Source organism: Corapipo altera, unplaced genomic scaffold (genome assembly GCF_003945725.1).
Source record: "Corapipo altera isolate COAL_440 unplaced genomic scaffold, ASM394572v1 64, whole genome shotgun sequence".
NCBI lineage: Eukaryota > Metazoa > Chordata > Aves > Passeriformes > Pipridae > Corapipo > Corapipo altera.
The window spans coordinates 10,448,325-10,465,964 of record NW_020884893.1 but is presented as its reverse complement, the minus strand read 5'-3'; the positions used below and the strand labels follow the sequence as shown (position 1 = coordinate 10,465,964).

General features: G+C 48.0%; 1 protein-coding gene across 2 annotated transcripts; it reads left to right on the top strand.

Annotated features, from left to right (window-relative positions):
• Nucleotides 1-269: 269 nt before the first annotated feature.
• Nucleotides 270-17,377, top strand: NCOA5 (nuclear receptor coactivator 5). Of its 2 annotated transcripts, XM_027646008.1 has the most exons (10): nucleotides 270-1,273; nucleotides 2,807-2,993; nucleotides 3,472-3,579; nucleotides 7,471-7,537; nucleotides 10,982-11,341; nucleotides 11,590-11,705; nucleotides 11,831-11,957; nucleotides 12,621-12,820; nucleotides 14,737-15,060; nucleotides 15,449-17,377. In XM_027646008.1, the coding sequence occupies exons 1-10, from the start codon at nucleotides 1,265-1,267 to the stop codon at nucleotides 16,102-16,104; spliced, it is 2,154 nt and encodes a 717-aa protein (XP_027501809.1). In that variant the 5' UTR covers nucleotides 270-1,264; the 3' UTR covers nucleotides 16,105-17,377. The 2 variants fall into 2 exon arrangements, with proteins under 2 accessions (XP_027501809.1, XP_027501810.1); XM_027646009.1 differs by lacking the exon at nucleotides 270-1,273 and having other exon boundaries at nucleotides 7,439-7,537.
• Nucleotides 17,378-17,640: the final 263 nt, after the last annotated feature.

The window sequence follows — 17,640 nt, the reverse complement described above, 5'->3', positions numbered from 1 at the left end:
CGCGCCCCGCGGCCTGCGGGCGGGCCGCGCCTCCGCCGCGTGTCCGGGCGGTGCGGGACCGCTGGGGCCCGGGGCGGGCCGTGAGCGGCGCTGGCAGCGGGGACGTGCGGGGTCCGCGGGGAGAGCGGCCCGTAGAGGAGCGGCGGCCCGTCCCCGCCGCCCCGGGAGCTGCGGGGGGCCCGCGGCGTCGGGGCGGGAGGAAGGCGGAGGCGCTCCCCGGGTTACCGTGTGCGGAGGCCGGGGCGGGCGGGCGGGTCGGCCCCGAGGGGAGCCCCCCGCTCCTCGGCACCGCTGTCTTCTGCCCTCGGTGCCAACTGTCCCTGCCGGGCCTGCGGACTTCTCGCGGAGTTGTGTCGTGTTTCGCTTGTGGCAAATTAGCTCCAATGCACCACTCCAGCAGAGTCTTGCTTCCCGAAGCTGTAGCGCTGCTAATAAACAACTTTGGGTTTAAGGATAAGGTTTTTAGAGATGTGGCTTTAATTAACTTCCAGAGGATTTGTTGGCGCAGGAGCTGCCGTGGGGCTGTCCTATCATAGTTACTCCGCGGGGAATTGGCACCTTTAAGCTACCCCGGTGCTTCTCTGGCTGCATCCATACAAAAAGATTTAATGTAGGAATTAGTTGTTCACCTGGTGTAGCGTGGCTAGAGCCGGGACAACAACATTCGCTTATTCTGGCCTTATGACCACTAAATGACCCTTAACTATGTGATCAGCTGCGTGGGAAATGGTCAGAGCCAGGAAATGCTCTTAGATGGAAGTTCTGGAGTAGCTCAACTCATCTGAGTGTTGGGATTGAAGTGGGAAAAAGGCTCCCTGCTTTTCTTCACGTGGAAAGCTCTTGCACCTTGTTCCTCAGCCACCCCCACATCCCCACCCTTGAGGAAAAGAAAAGAGAGTTTCTTACAGCTTTTTATGTTGCAAATGAGATGTCCCACCAGCACCTGGGGGCCTCTTTGACACCTGTTTGCTGTGTGTGTCTGTGGCATCCCGAGAGCACCCGTACAGATGCGGCCCCGGCAGGTGTTTGCAGGGGCTCTGTGTCCCCATCCCTGTCCCTGGTGGTGCTCAGAGCTGGAGAAGGAATCCTGCTCCTCATGGGAACTTGGGCCAGATGGGTCCTTCCGTGTTTTATTGCCACTTTGTCATTTTGGGGGAATTTCGAAAACTTCTTTCCCCTCAGCTGATGAGAACTTGAGCTGCAGTAGTGGAGTAGAAATCCAGTGCTTCCATTCAGGAAAATGTGATGAGATTTGGCCCTTCTGATGGGGAAGGTAAAATTCTATATATGCATGTGTGTGTGGACAAACTTGCAGGACGATTGGGGCAGAAGTGATGGAGAGAATGAATTTTGTTGGATTTTGGTTTGGGTGTTGGGTTTTTTTCCTCCTCTCCGTTCTGGCAGTTCATTTTAAGAAGTTTATTAGGCAGGGAGCCGTTCTCTGCCTCCCGTTTCTGCAGGGTTTCCCGAAAAATGGGAAGAGTGACACAAATGTGAAATTGGTTGATCTTTAAAGAATAAATAAATAAATAAATTTTATGTCTCAAATCTGGAGTAGATGTATTTTTCATGCCAGTTAAGTGTTGCAAAAGCATTTATATGAAGCTGGGTTTATGTTTTTGGACATTTGGCTTGTTTATTTAAAGATGACTTTTAAATTGTATCCTCTAGGTTGCTGCTAGGGACTGTGGTGGTTGTAGGCACCACATTATTAATGGGAGAAGTTTTTGTTGATACACTCAATGTCATCAGCTTTCTTTTTCCAGGCTTCTTGCATGCTGCAAGCAGAAAATCCCATCCTGCATTCCTCTAGGTGAATGTTTAGGAAGTAGGACAACTTCATTAAATAGTTTTCAAACTTTCGAGTTCATCTTGAAAGTTCCAGGGTTATCCGTTTCTTTAAGCTTTGTCTGGTGGTGAATTTTAAACCAGAAAGTCTGAATTGTGGGGGTGGTGTTTCCTATTAGCTTGGTAGTGTTTGTTATGTTATTTTTTGTTTGTTGGGGTTTTTTTTGTTTTGTAATCGTTTGCGTGAGTTTGTGCAGTGAATGTTGCTGACTGCTCCAGCTGCGTGCAGGGGTGTGGGCTAAGGGAATGTGCTTTTGCTGCATGGGGGAGGTGAGGAAGGGTGCAGCAGTTACCTGGGGGTGGTTAAATTCCCAGCTGTGGACCCGCCTGCTGTGGGAGCTGACATCTCCATGGGGACAGGGATTTGCTGTCTAACAGGGGTACGGGTGAGAAGCTGTGCTTTCTGGAGTTGGAAAGCTGAGATATCACATTTAGTGAAGTGATCCAGGTGTGGTCGCTCAGGAGCGTTTCAGCAGTACTTCCTGATGCCTCATTCCAAGCCTTATTGGAATATTTGGGTGCTGTTATGCAATGTTGCAATGAGTGTTTCCTTTCCGCTTATTAAAATATTGCATAAATTTCAACGCTTCTTGCCAGTGGATTGAAGAACTAGATGTGACAACAATGGGTGTATTGAAAAGCTTAAAGTTAAGGCTTTTTAGTGGAAAATTAGTGCTATTTGTATCTTAGGCTGGAGTTAAACCATTAAAACCTATCTGCAAAATAATTAGGTTTGCTACCTTTCGTTATTACAGAAAAGCTCAACCAAAATGCTGCAGTGAACGTTTTTGCCCGACCTCTGTGTCCCTCATATTAAGATTTCTCTGGAGTGAAGTTTGCGTCAAGCAGACCCAGTTGGCTTCTAGTCTGCAAAGCTGTTAAGTTTAATCTTGTTCCAGTTTAATTTTAATGTCATGGATTGAAATTATATGCATGGCCATTTTTCTTTTTTGCGAAGAGTTGGATTTGGAACGAAAGCAAAATGGCTCGAGGACGCAAGAGCAATAGCATCAAACAGAGCGACTTCACTAACAGCACCAATCCTCAGGATTTAGAGAGAAGACTTTTTGTCGGCAATTTGCCCACAGACCACATGACTCGTGAAGAAATGGAAGAGATATTTTCAAAATATGGCAAAATCAGGGGTTAGTATATTATATTATGGCTTTTCGTGGCAGGGATTTCAGTGAGAAATATCGCTTCATGCCTGTCAAATGCTGTTTGATGGTGATGAGAGGAGTGACTAATGTTGTTCCTAAAAAGTGACCTTTTAATGATAATTTTCTCTGGAAAAGTGATTCCTTCAGTACAGCTCAAACGTAATGCAAATTTATCAGATGTGTTTTGGCTCTTGGGGTCACGGTGTGATGCTACAATGCTCTTTCAAGTGACTTCATAGCCTCTCAAGTCAAATCCTGGTCACTTCATGGGCTGTATTTTGGTCACTGCCTTGTCAGAAGGGAGTTGATCAGAGCCTTTGAGCTCTGCATTTTGATCCTGGTGGATTTGATTTTTCCCAGGAAGTGGGTAGAGCCCCTGTGGGAGTTCAGCTGGTGGGGTTAGGTGTGGGTCGGCACTGTGGCGTGGTTGTAACTGGTCTTGCCCTGCTGTTAACTCTTACAGCCCTCAGCATGTACCATGGCTATGGGTTCGTGCAGTATGACCGTCTAGAAGATGTCCAGGCCGCTCTGGACGGTGAGAAGGGTCGCCTTTATAAAGGGTATAGATTAGGTAAGGAAAACTGCTCCGCGCTCTCCTGACCCCAGCATGCGTTCGGGAGAAAGAAAGAGTGCTCTGGTTTTAAAGCTCCTTGAAACTGGCCCGGCCTTGGTCTCAAATCACTTTTGCTCAGTGTGGATTTGCCTCCTGAGTTCACACTCTGGGCTTCACCTGCAGTGTGGCTCACCTTGCTGCCCTCTGAATTTTTACGTGTTAGTGTTTGGGAAGCTCTCTTACCCCTGTGTAAGAAACTGTGCAACAAGTAAGCCCTGGAAAGCGATCCTTGAAACCTCCAACGCGGTTTAATAACATTTGTAAACCAAAACCGGGCTTCCTCTTGACATGCTCAGAGAAATTGGTCACAGCACTTAGTGGCTGGTTGGATAAGTAACCTTAACTCAGATTTTTGCCCATGTGGAACCAGCCTGTTAAGCAGTGCTATAAATACTGAGTACTTTAAAAAGGACATTTTCATAAAGATGAAGATAATTCTGCTAAATGTGCTGGGAGCAGACTTAAATGGAAATGAATGGTTAGAAATCCAAGAGTAATCTTCTAAATGGAAGGAAAAAAATTACTTTGAAGTAAGCCTGTGCTAATTTGAAGAAAAACAGTTTGACTTAGAAAAGAATGAAAGGAGCAATAAATAGTATCCTGTGGGAAGGTGTGTGTACAGTAAAAAATAGGAGCCTGGAGATGCAAATGGAGGCAAATAGATGAGGAGGGTAGAAGGATACAAGAAGAATTGATGTCCAGCATTGTCCAAGTGTAGTGGCAGTTTTAGAAACTAGGAGGTAACTGACTGGAAATGATAAAATTTCTTACTGGAGAGGACCAGTTAATGTTTCTGCTCTCTGTTTTTGAAGAGGCAGAAGGTGTGTTTAATATAATTTCCATTTCAGTAGCAAAACAAAAAAAGGTAAAACAGCAGATACCAAAACTAGACCTCTCAGAAGAATTAACATTTGTGAGGCTCGGTGAAATGCAGACCTGCCTGGGCTGTTACTGGTGTTTTTCCACAAGCCTGGGAGAACTAGGGAGTTTCCAAGGAGCTGGGAGAGTGCTGCAGGTGAGCCAATAGGCAGCGTAAATGGGATGAGCCTGGCATCAGTGCCTGGAAACAGAGGGATTCTTTCACCTGACACTAGTGAGAAGGGAACTGATTAGTGCCAATCAAAATAAATCCTGTCGAACTTACTCTTATGGTGCTGGAAGCAGCAGATGTACAAATTGCTGTGAGGGGTTTGATTTGATAAGAAACTGGAACGGTTAAAACCAACAGAGTTAAATGGGTCTCACATGAATGTCAGTGTAACACAGATGGAATATTCAGTGCTTTGAGTCATGGTCTGGAAAAACTGATTCCTGGCCATACAGTGCTTTTATAGGTGACTTGGAGAGAAAATAATGTTTTAAAAAGAGATAATGAGGATTGAGTCACTGATGGTGGAAGGACCTGGACTTGTTAAGCTGGATGCAGACAGACCTGAGCTTTCAGTGAAGCCAGAAGGGAAGGTCTGTGCCCGGCCAGTGCTTTGGACATCCTTGGCCCTACAGAACACAGGTGTGTGAGTAGGGAGGCTTTGGTACCTGTGGGGTTTTGCTGCTGGAATATCGTGTTCAGTTCTGCTTTGCCTGGTTCAAAAAAGGATAATGCTAAATTGGAGAAACCTTGGTAAAACCTGAGAGAGAGGTTTAGAGTTAAAGAACAAAAGTAGCAAAAGCCTCAAGAGGGAAAGGAGTGATGTGATCTGTGTGTTACAGGCAGACCTGGAGATCAGGGAGTTTTAATCTGGTAGGCATAGGTGTGACAATTCCTTAAATGGGAATAAATAGTTTTCTTTAACAGCAGAGTAATTGGCTTCCGGAATAACTTATTGGAGCTGTGGTGGTTTCTGTGCTCTGAAGACTTTTAAATTGGAATTGCATGTTTTGCTAAAAGATAAGCCCTAGTTCAGTGCCACTGCTGCACTTGAGAGAGGAATGTGATTCCAGAAACTCCTGTCACCTGTGTTTGTTCAGAAGGTTACACTGTGTGATTACAGTGGCCTTGTCATCTCAAAATCCTACAGGATAGAAGACTTTTTGTTTGGGTTTTTTTTCCTGAAGTTTTGTCAGTGTTCAAATACTTGACTTGTAAATGCTATTTGCATTAAATAAAGTGTTATTAAATCTGTTCATTTTGCACAAGAGATGGATCCCTGTCAAAGGTGGTTTTTTTTTTCTTCTAGTTAAGTATTTTTGTGCAGAATTAAATACTTTTTTTTATTTGAAATAAATGTATTGGGTGTAAAAATCATACTAGGTTTCTGCAATGGCATCTTAAAACAGAAAATAAAAATAATCTTAAACCAAAGAAAGCAGCTAGTGTCTTGCTTAAAGGTAACACTTGACTTTAAGGGGAAAAAAAATTACCAACTAAATAATAAATGCAAGGAGAACAGTTACTTCAGCTATGCAGACTGAGTATTAAATATAATTGCTAATAACTCAACAAGGTAAAAGGTTTGGGGAGGGTTTAACTCCAGTGCAGCATCATACAGGTATTTCCACAAATGCACAGAAGTATTTTCCTGTCTTTAGTGGCTAAAACTATGTAGACAGTAAATGTCCTCCACGTGTAGTTTGTGACAGTAGAAGCTGCAGCTGTGTTTGTTCCTGGAGAGATACTTTGGGGTCCTGTGAATGTTGTTATGCTGCAGTTGTAGTTAATGTTCAGATTGTTCTTACTTTTCTCCCCCCACAGAAAGGGAACATGCTGCTGCTTCATTGAGAACAAGAGCAAAAATTAGACCTGATCCCTTAATTCCAATTTTAGTCTTGAAAATAATAAAGGATAGTTTGGGAAGTTACAGAATATATTAAGACTGAGTCTGCCTAAAGACATTGGGGCATGTTTATTCTCTTGCAAGGGCTTTGAAAGTAGTTAATGCAAATAACTCATCAGAAATGTTAATTGTTGATAGATTCTGAGGGAGCAGATAGGGCCTAGGTTTGGTTTGTTCTTTTCCTTAAAAGGCTCTCAGTAAAATGTCCAAAGTCACTTCTACTTGCTCTTGCCCCACTCCAGTGCATTCTTTCATCTCCAGTCAGCTGTCATGGGAGACTTTGTTTCTTAACAGTAGAACAGTGTGGGTCCCTGCCAGTTCTGGGCAACTTCACTTTTGCTGGTTGAGAACAAGACTCTGTTTCTTCAGCTCTCTTACTTCTTTGTGTTTCACTTCATGGAGTTTTTCATGGAGATGTTCAGAAGCCAACCAGTTTTCAAATTTCCCGTCTGTTGCCTCAGTTTGCATCATGTTAACAGTGGTGTTTCGAGTGCACCATGTTGACTCCATGAGGAGCTTGTGCTCCAGGCTCCCGGGTCCCATTTCTTGGTGGTGGGGGCTGTGCACCTTAACTGCAGCAGTCCCTTGGAAGGCAGTTGCAAGTGCCACTTGAGAACCCTTGGATTATTTCCGACAAGGGTAGCGGCATGCTCCGTTGAACAGGACTGGCTGTGAACTTAAGACTGTGCTGGCCATCATACCTTTCTTGGAGGTTTTCAGACTCTGCTTTTTCTCCTAGAGTCCATGAGTCGCTTTCTGCTCGCTCATAGACTGCAGAAGAAAGAGGTTCTCTTATGGAATGAAGAGTCTGGGTGTAGGCCTGAACATGCAGGGTTAAAACTTCACCCAAAGCTGTCCACCCTATTTTGAAGTCAGAGAAATCCATGAAATTTTCATTATGTTGTACTATCTAAACTTAATAAAAAATTGTCAAAGTGACAATGTCTCTCTGCTGAATGGATTTTCTTGCACCATCTGGATGTTGTTGAGCTTAAGTTGCTTTCATTTGAATTGTGCTGATGATCTTTTTTTTTGTTTCATAGCATTGAACAGATGGGTTGATTATTCTTTACAGATATTAATAAAGCAGTGGAAAGAAGAAATATGAATAAGGCTTCATCAAGGTCCAGTCCGACACGAAGGTAAAGTATCTGGAAGCAGTGAGTTATAGTAGGAATTCAGGCCTCCAGGGCATGAGCCCAGCGGCCTGTGCTAAATGTCTGTGTCTCTTCCCTACCGCCACCTCCCCACTCAAACAGCGATGCTCTGGTGAGACAGTCGGGATGTGGCTGCTCCACCTCTGGGAGCCCTTCTGGCTCTGACACCTCGGGAGGCACGAGGGAAACCTTGTGTCTACTGCTGTTACTGCAGCCAAGTGTTAGGTTTTGCAGCACAGGCTGTAAGAGCCTTGTGAGGAAGAGTACTCTTGATGTTTGCTCCTGCCTCCAGCATTGGAGAAGCCCAGGCATAGGTAAAGAATGCCAAGGGGCTGCAGCACAGCACCAGGAACACTGCAGAGGACTTTGGGGTCTTGCCTTTTCTGATGGTGAAAGCTACCAGTGTGAGAATGAGACTGGAAAAGAGCACTTGAATGAAGCACAAGACGGAGCAAAATGTCTCTTGCACCGTCCTGCCTGCACCTGCGCTCTGTTGCCTGTGCCTGGAACCCCCACAGTGTGGTACTGACATGTACCCTCCAGCTTCTGGTTTACCAGTGGGCACAGTGTGACTTCCCTCTGTGTGGGAAGTCACAGGCAAGGGGAGAAGACATGGACTGACCTGCCACAGGAAGACTACTTCAGTTTCCTTTCCACAGCATTACTAGGGAGCACACAAAGACGTGCTGTGGTGTAGTTTGGTATAAGGCATCTACCCCTGTGCCTGTACTGTAAAGTTTTCCACACAAAGGAGTGGTTCTTGTTGAACTTGAAGGTAATCAAGCTCCCACGTGTCTGGTGTTCTTCACTAACTTGACCAGTTAAATTACCAAAAATGGGAAAAAAGTGCAACTAGCAGGACGTTTACACGAAAAACAAGGCCCAGAGAATGAGTAGCTTCAATTCTTGGCATCATTTATGTTTTTTATGTGCTGCACTTACCCTGCACAGGGCCAGATGTGCCTGCAGAGACCAGTGGGTGGGTGTCAGGCCCAGGAAATGCTTTGGGCACACAGCTCTTGTTCTGTGGGTTCTCGTGACGATGCAGCAAACCTTGGGCCAGGCAGAGTCAGGTGTGCTCCGTGCTGGTGTGAAGACCTTGGGAGTATGTGAGCAGCAGGCGCTCATGGCATGTCTTTGGCCTCTGTGCCACTGACGGCGCCGTGCAGCACTGCAGGGGTGAGGGGCAGGCACCCAGGCCGAGGGCACTGGTCCTTGGACCATGCTGCAGAGGGACAAGCAGCAGGCACTGATGCCATGGGCATCGGAACCTGTGTCATCCTGCCTGTGTGAGGTGCCCGTGTCATGGCCCTGAGGAGCACTGAAGGTGCGTGAGCCATGCTGCTGTGGGCACCAGGCTGTGAACTGAACTGCCACGGCTGCCGAAGGCTTTGGTGCCGCTGTGATGGGCACTGGATTCCAACTGGCACTGCAGACACCGTGGTCATCCCATGTGGTTAGCACCAGGTCCCACACAGCACCGTGGGCATGGGAGGTGATGAGCTCTCAGTCATCAAGTCCTGGGCGTGGCTGTGGGCGATGGACTCTGGCCCACGCCGTGGCCTGGGATCACCGCTGCCGAAGCCGGGGTGCAGAGCCCTGCGCTGCCGGGCCGGCGGTGCCGTGTCCCGAGCAGGTGTGGGTAGTGGTGCCACCACTGCAGGAGTCGGACCATGGAGACTGAGGTGTGGAAGCAGAAGGAGCTGTGCCTTTGTGCTGCCACCTCCTTGGAGCCGGGCAGCCACATGGGCACGAGAGCCGAGGGGACCTGTGCCACGTCTCTACTTCTGTCGCAGTTGTGTGTTGTTCATTCCGGATCTTTTTGTCTCTGCGGATAATGAATGTGGCCTGTTCTGGTCACCCCCACTCCAGCAGAATAAATGTCATATGCCAAACAATTCCCCTGCATCTGGCTGTTTTGCTAAATGGTCTCACAGCTACGGAAAGATCAACCACTCGACCTCCATTAGAGCAAGTCAGAAGTTTCCCCTGAGCTTCTGCCATTGTTCGCTGTAGGTTTGGGGGGAAGGGGGCCATGACTCTTACGAGATGTGGTTTCAACGCAGATCACAAACAAAAAGCACATTGCCTGTCCAAGAGGCTGAGGGAGTTTGCACTTGTTTGTCTGCAAATAGCGTGTCTCTTACAGGAGGAGGCTGTTTATGCTCTTGGTGGCAACTGTATCTTGTCCCAAAATCTGGCTTGTATCTGACACACAAACAGAGAATGCCAGCACTCCTGTGTGTCCCTAGCACAGCTGGGTGTCCAACACCAAAGTCAATGCACAGACTCTGCTCCTCCATCTTGTTCCTGTCCGCTCTGCCTGACCCTGAACTTGGGCACATCTGACTCGCTGTTCTCTCCAGGTGACCACTACCTGACTGCACTGCAGTGGGTGCAGACGTACGTTCTGCTTGTCTTTCATGAACTAGATTAGGCTGGTTGAGAGCTGTAAAAGTCTTGTCAAGTTCGGGAAATAAAAAGATTCAAAAAGCTGGTTTTTTTCCTGATGGTTGTCAGTATTTTGGGGAAAGAATATTCCGAACACATCAAGCGCAGTAGTTTCTCTGCAAGTTTTTTTTATGTTTGGCTTTGACTACAGTGAAGTTATGTTTTTTTCTGGAAAACAGGTTACAACTTGGAAAAAACACTACTGTTTTGGGGAAAGATGAAGACTGGAACATTATTCTTCCTTGCCTCTGAAGACAAAGTCTGAATGAGCTGGATCATTCAGATCCAACAGAGAAGCCTGTTGCGGCTGCTGAGGATGGAGTGCTGGTTGGGTTTAGTACCCTCTTAACATGTGGCATCATAAACATAAGACTGGCTCTCTACAGAAATATCCCTCAAATCCAGGACACGGCAATAGCTGTTATTGCTTTCTGTCAGCAGCACAAATGCAGCCACAACATGGACCCTGCAGTGTCTTTAGTCACAAGCTGCTCCTTTTTTAATCACACGCCAGTAACGTTATGTCAGGTGTTCTGCTGTCACTGACAAGTGAATTTAATGGATCCCTTGAACGCTCCTGGCTATCACATATTTGTAGGTAGTAGCCTACATCACCTTAAATTCTCTCAGAGAATTTGCAAAACATGTTTGATGGATGATCTGTGACTGACGTTGGAGGACAGAGGCCTTGAAATGGTCGTTTCTGAAGTGCCTGTTCACTTCTTCCACAGGTGCTCTACCCTTTTAGTGATGCTCCATTAAGGAGCTCTCTGGGTCTTGTTTGAATGAACATTAGAATTAAGAACCTCCTCCAGACTTCTTCAAAAATATGATTTTTGGGCAATTTTTGCTGTTGTGGGATAGGAGGGAGGATTCAGCTGCTGAGAGAAGGGTCGCTTTGGCACCTCAGGTAAGAGATCTGGGGGTAACCGTACCAATATTTACAGGCTAACGGAATTTCCCCGGTGTTTTCCTCAGAGAGCCATATGCCTACGGGGATGGCCGAGATGGCAGACGCGACCGTTCCCCTCTTCGGGGGAGCCCACGGAGGGACCCCAGAGATGGCAGGGATGGCAGGAACGGGCGAGATGCCAGAGACGCTCGAGACATTCGAGCCAGAGACATGCGTGACGCCAGAGACCACAGGGACCCACGGGACCTGCGAGACCCACGGGATATCAGGGATCCAAGGGACCTGCGGGACCCGCGTGATGTTAGAGATCTTCGTGACCCACGGGAGCCGCTGTATGACCGATACAGGGATCCGCGGGATATGAGAAATGCACGAGATGTGAGGGATCCACGGGATATGAGAGACCCGAGAGACCCCATGTACAGGTAAACTCGGCCAGATCGTGTTTGCCAGTTGGTTTTTGTGGCGTTTCTGCCACGCTGGCTGCGCTGGTTTAGGTGGTATCAGGTGTTTAAGGAAATCACCCTGGCTGGGGAGAGTCGTGCTGGGGGGGGTGGGTGGGTACCTCAGATATTAAACTTGGGGAGGGTCTGTGTGGGATGCACTGGCCGAAGTCACTGCCTGAGACTGTGCTGGAGCACGGAAACCTTTGCTGTTTCTGTGAACGTTGCAGACGAGATGAATCTTACGACCGTTACCTGCGCCTTGAGGACTATTACCGGCGCAAGGACGACTCTTACTACGACCGCTACAAGGACCATTTCGATAGAGCTCCAGTGAATTCAGAGGGTGAGTACCTGGAACACTTTATTGGGAGGGTGCAGGGGTGCCGCAGTGCCGGCCCCGAGGTGTTCTGTGCCCCTCTGAGCGGGTCTAAAGGGCATCACTTGTTCTGTCCCTGCGGCTCGTTTCAGACCGCCTGAAGCGCGAGGAGCGGCGCCGGGAGGAGCTGTACCGTCAGTACTATGAGGAAATCAAGAGGCGTTTCGATGCAGAGAGACCTGTGGATTGTTCTGTGATAGTGGTGAATAAACAGACAAAGTAAGAAGATAGTTACAACCGGTTTTATTATTGCATAGTAGAGGAGAATGGATGTAAACTTAGTCCTGCCTTGAGGCTGTTTCTCTTATGGGTTGCTCTTGAGAAATGTGGCTTCAGAGTCCCCAGAAAGCTATAGCTCCTTGTTACTCTTCTGGGAATATATGTTGATGAGATGTGGAAATGTATCTTGTGATTGCATTTATTTCCCCATTGTTACCTATCTCTGTACCTTCTCCTCATACTTTTCTACCTACTCTTCATATCAGCCTGTCATGACAGGCTGAGTTCTGTTGGTTGGCTGCTCTGCTCTGTACCCCTTGGACGTCTGCAGGCATAAATTTCCTCCCTTAATGAGTTCAGTTTAAACACATGTTTGTGTGAACAAATTTATAATAGTGTAAATCCCTTTGCAAACACTCTCTCAGCTAAGCCAAGGCTTGATTTGTAATTTATTTCAGTTAAACTGAAATGACTGATTCAGATCAGAATAAGGGCTTTTCTATTACTGTAATGGGATTGCTTTAGTACTGTCCTGATAAACATAATGAAGTTGGGCAAGTCATCAGAAAAGCGAATCTGAGATGGTGGAGAGGGTGAATGTGCCAAGGTTTCTGTTTCTGTGTGTGACTGATGTGTTAAACTGCTGGCTTTGCTTTGTGACAGGGAATACGCCGAGTCAGTGGGGCGGAAGGTGCGGGATCTGGGCATGGTAGTGGACCTGATCTTCCTCAACACAGAGATGTCACTGACACAAGCCCTGGACGATGTGAGCAGAGGAGGGTCTCCTTTTGCCATTGTCATCACCCAGCAGCATCAAGTTCACCGCTCTTGCACTGTTAACATCATGTTTGGCACCCCACAAGGTACTGAGGTCTCAGTAGGCTGGGAACTGCATGGTCACTCTGAACCTTTCTTTCAGGCAGAACCACACAGGACAAAGGTCATCCTTGCTGTCACATAAGTAGTTATTAATGAGTTGACACGGTGTCATAAACGTGAATATCATTATTTACAAGCTCCCATAATACTCTGTTTGCCCTTTGTCTAAAGGGCTGTCTAATTCCTGCCAAGAGGGAATCTTGACTTCTAACACTGCCAACTTTCCTGTCTCAGGAAAAGTCATGGACCCCAGTGCTAGAAATGGCTGCACTGCCCTGGGAGATCTCCAAGTAATACCAGCCCAACCTCAGTCTATCACTTGTTGCTCTCAAAGAGAGCCTTTTTGGAACGTGACAAATTACAGAACACATTTCAAATGTGTTTTAATAAAGATTTGGTCAAGGTAGAGATCTGATAATGAAACTGGGAGGAGTTATAAAAAGATAGAACTACAAAGTGTTTGGGTGTATGTGCTCTACTTTTTAGAGCCATTACACTTGTCACATCACTTTCCATCTTGGGATGACTTGGTTGTTGCATGAGGGTGGGTGTAGGTATTAAAAATGCCTTGTGAGAATGTGATCTGGGAAAGCACAGGTGACTGGTTTGACCGAAGTTGAACTTTCAAAGATTATTTCTCCCTTACTTTGTTCCCAAATAATGTTCTGTGAGTTCATCTGGGAGAGGAAATGTCTCAGTGCACAGTCAATGGTTGGTGTGTGCTCACTGACTGGAGAAGCCCAGTTTCTTTTAACATCAGATGCAGATGTGATAGGAGAGTTCCCTCATTTCCTGAAGGAACACAACTCCTGCACACTGTCACTGGGCTTTCCACTGCCCTTGGTTTTAACTCTTAACTCCTTTGGTTTAACACCTGTTAAACCTCTGGCGGGAGGCCAAAGCTTCTTTTCAGCACTGGATCTGCCGGTGTATCAGACCTGGTGGGAGCCCCAGTCATTAGCTCATCCACAGCTCATTGCAGAGATTAAATATGCTCACTTCAACTGCTCGTGGCCACCTTTCCCTGCACGGTTGTTTCAGGGAACTCTTTCACAACCTGCACAAAGCGTAATGTTAAAATGAACCCCAGTTTCCTGTTAGGTGGAAAAGGCTGGCAGGATTGGATGTTCTGCAGGTGTGAAAAGTGCCCTGCCCAGAGCTTTGGGCACTTTTTGGAAGGTGAAGACTCTTTTGATCTCCATGCTTAAATCTGTGTTCAGGGGAATGTTTCCCTGTGTGCTTTGGGAGGTTGAAATAATGACCTCAAAACACACTGTTGGAATTGGCCATTATTCATTTTGTCACAGAAGAACTTGATTGCTGCTTGTTGCCCCAGAGTGGTGAACGTGAGCAGCCATGTGGCACTAAGCCAGTGCTGCTTCCTCCCCAGCTGCACCAGCACATGCCATGTTAAGGCGTTGGCAGTACAGAAACAAAAGTGTTCCCATGACTGTCCTCCTCTGGGAAGCCTACAGCCTTCAAAGGGCAAGTTTTGGGTCTGTCCAAGGGTTTAGCAGTAAAATGACTGGGACTGTATCCTCTTGGAGCGCTGAGGATTTATGTGAGAGGTAGAGGGAGCTGCTTTCCCTTTTAACTGGTGAGAGGCAGGAAAGACATTTCTGGGATGACAGGATGTCTGCTTAGAGCTTTGGGCCTTGGAAGGAAAGGCTGGCCTTGCTGGGCGATAGCTGTGGGCCTTTTGTTGGCCTTGGAAATGTAACTGTTTCCATGTGCCTGGGAAGCTCCCAAGTCTGCACTGGCACTCCCTAGGCAGTGAATGTGCTGTGCTGGCGGTCGGGGGGGAACGGAATCTCCCTCAGTGTCACTTCAGGTCACTCAGGAACGGGCACCTCCCTCAGTGTCACTTCAGGTCACTCAGAGTGTTTCTTTCCTTGTGCAGAACACCGCAACATGCCCCAAGCTGATGCCATGGTGCTGGTGGCAAGGAATTACGAGCGCTACAAAACAGAGTCCCGGGAGAAGGAGCGGGAGGAGATCGCCCGGCAGGCTGCCAAGATGGCAGACGAAGCTGTTCTGCAGGAGAGGGAGCGCCCACCCCCCATGGAGGAGGGTGTCAGGGGAGGTCACCCTCCCGGGATCCAGGCTCTCTTGAACCTGCTGGCAGACAATCGCTACCTGACTGCTGAGGAGATAGATAAAGTCATTAATTACCTGAGGGACCGGAAGGAACGGTTACTGCGGGGCAGCTCTGAATCTCTGCAGGGTGAGTCTCTCAGCCCCAGGCAAGGTTTGTCTTGTGGTTTGTGGCCCACGGGGCTGGGACAGGAAAGGAGTCCTGGCACTGCAGAGGAGTCTGGGAGCATGATTTTACTAAGATGGACATGTCCTTGGGAGTCCTGAGACAATTCAGAGTTTTCATGTGGAAGACCTTTTATAGTGGATTCTCTCAGGGCACCCACGGGACTGCTATAACTGATTGGGCTGCTGCACTCAGTTCTGCAGTGTGGTTTGGGTTCCTAGAGCTGTGCAGCTCCAGTCAGAGGGTGGGTGTTCACTGATGCTGTGTCTTTGGTAGCAATTTCACTAGTTTTCTTTAGATGCCCATTCAAGGGCATTTGTAGAGCTTTAACCACCTTTCCTTCCTTTCCCAGCACCCATGTCAAGACAGTCTTTGGGGGCACCTTCAGGATCATCCCTGGGTAGTCAGTCCAGCCTTCCAAGCTCTCAGACTCATCAGGGTTCACAGCCTCTGGTCTCTACTCCTTCTGTTCCAGTATCCTCTTCTAATCCTCAGCAGGAGCTTCAAGCAAAAATCCTCAGTCTCTTCAACAGCGGGGCGGCAGCAGCGGCGGCCGCCGTGGCAAACAGCAGTCCCGCGGCCCCCGCGGGCTCTTCGGGCAACACTCCCAACCAGAACTTTGCTAACCTGGCCAGCGGGCAGCCCCGGCCAGCACAGATGAGTGCTGGAAATCTAAACCAGGCTCAGCAGAGATTGCAGACTCCAAGCACGCAGCTTCCTGCTCTGCCGGGCCCTTCGAGAAACGCGGGTCTGAGACCTGGGGCTCCTCCACAACCTCAGCCGCTCTATGGTCAGCACCAAACCCGCCTCCCTGCGCCTGGCAGTGTGCCCGCTCAAAGGCCAGTGTCCTCTGGTATCAACTTTGACAACCCCAGTGTACAGAAAGCCTTGGACACCCTTATCCAGAGTGGTCCTGCGCTCTCCCACCTTGTGAGCCAAACTGTGGCCCAGGGGCGAGCAGGGTCCTCAGCCCAGCAGCCGATGGGTTCCTACCAGCGACACTATTAGAGCTGAGCTGTGAGGCCCATTCCCCTTCCCTTTGCCATTCCATACTTATAGCTGTTTAAGGAGTCTCCCATCCTTGACCCAGGACAGATGCCCTGGACGTGCATGTCCTCTCCACTCTGGTGAGAGCATACCCCCCACAGCATTGCTGCCCATGGTTGCTGGTGCTGCCCTCCTTCTCCTTGATCTGGTTAGCAGTGTTTGGAGCAGAATGCTCCATTTTCTCTGCAGCACAATGTTGGATCATTGGTTGTGTTGTCCCATCCCAGAAACTGCCGCAGTATCAGTCCTGCTGCATTTTCCTCACTCCCAGCACCTGGTGCACCTTCCCACTGAGCTGCAGTCTGGGCTCACTGAATGGTCTCAGTATAGTTTTGGGTCAGTGGTTTTGAGGAATTAAGGGACTGAACACAGCGTCGTGCTGATGGGCCTTGGACACCCACCACTGTAGGCACTGTTTTTCTTTGGAATTCTTTTTTTTTTTTTTTCTTCTTTTTTTAATGGTGTATAAGCCAGTTGGGAAGTACAGTGATAACACTAGCAGCCAAAATCGTGAAGCACATGCCTGACCACTGCTCAGTAACCAGAACTGTGCCCTGCAGTCCCTCCATGCTGGCCTGCCGTGTCCCGGCAGGGAGGCACGTGCTCCTCACCTCGCCCTGTGTTGAGCACAGATCTGCAGCACGAGAGCTTCCAGCCAAGGCAGAGGTTTCAAATGGTCTGTCAGTGTTCCTACACCAAGTAATCAGTGTCAAGATCAGTCTGTTAAATTTGGTGTATAAATTTCCTTTTCTTACAGCCTTTGGGACGGTTGTTAGTGTAGATCAGCTGCAGCCATGCTGATATGCTGCTGGCCCTCCCCTGGGAATACCTAACTCTAAGTACGGGGGGGAATCCTGCTCTCTGAAACCTCACCTTGTTGTTATGGGGCGTTCTGTCCATCTGAGGAGGAGAGGCAGTGCCAAGATGCAATACCATAATTTTATACATTTTTTCAGTGCTTTGGTAGCTGCAGTGGACAGTGGAGTGGAAGATCAGGCAGTGATTCTTCACCGTGTTTTTAACCGGTAACATACTTTGATACCAGAACACAAAACATCTCTTAACTGTGTGGTCCTCCCCATCATGGCCTTCTTGGAGTCTGTGGGTTTCCTACAGGGAACCGAGAGACACTGAGGAAGCAGAGGATTTACTTTGTCCCAGGTGGTTTTGTGTTGTAGCATTTCTTTTCTCTCTGTGCTGTTAACAAGAGGACATTACTTTCTAATAAAAGGCCATAAAAATTATTTGTTGCATTTTTTGACACCTCAGTACTCCTGGAATACGTTATTCTGCTGTGTTTGCTGTTACTCTGCTCTCCTGGATGAGCTGTGCCAGAGGCTGCTCCATGCTGGATGCTGAGTGGAACACGTGCAGACCTCGCTGCAAGAGCATCCGTGCTGTCTCAGTTTATAACACCTTGGTTCAAGGGACCTCACAGGTACTTGCTGTCACAGAGGACTGGGGTGATCCTGGGCAGTGTGTGGGGTCAGGGAGCAG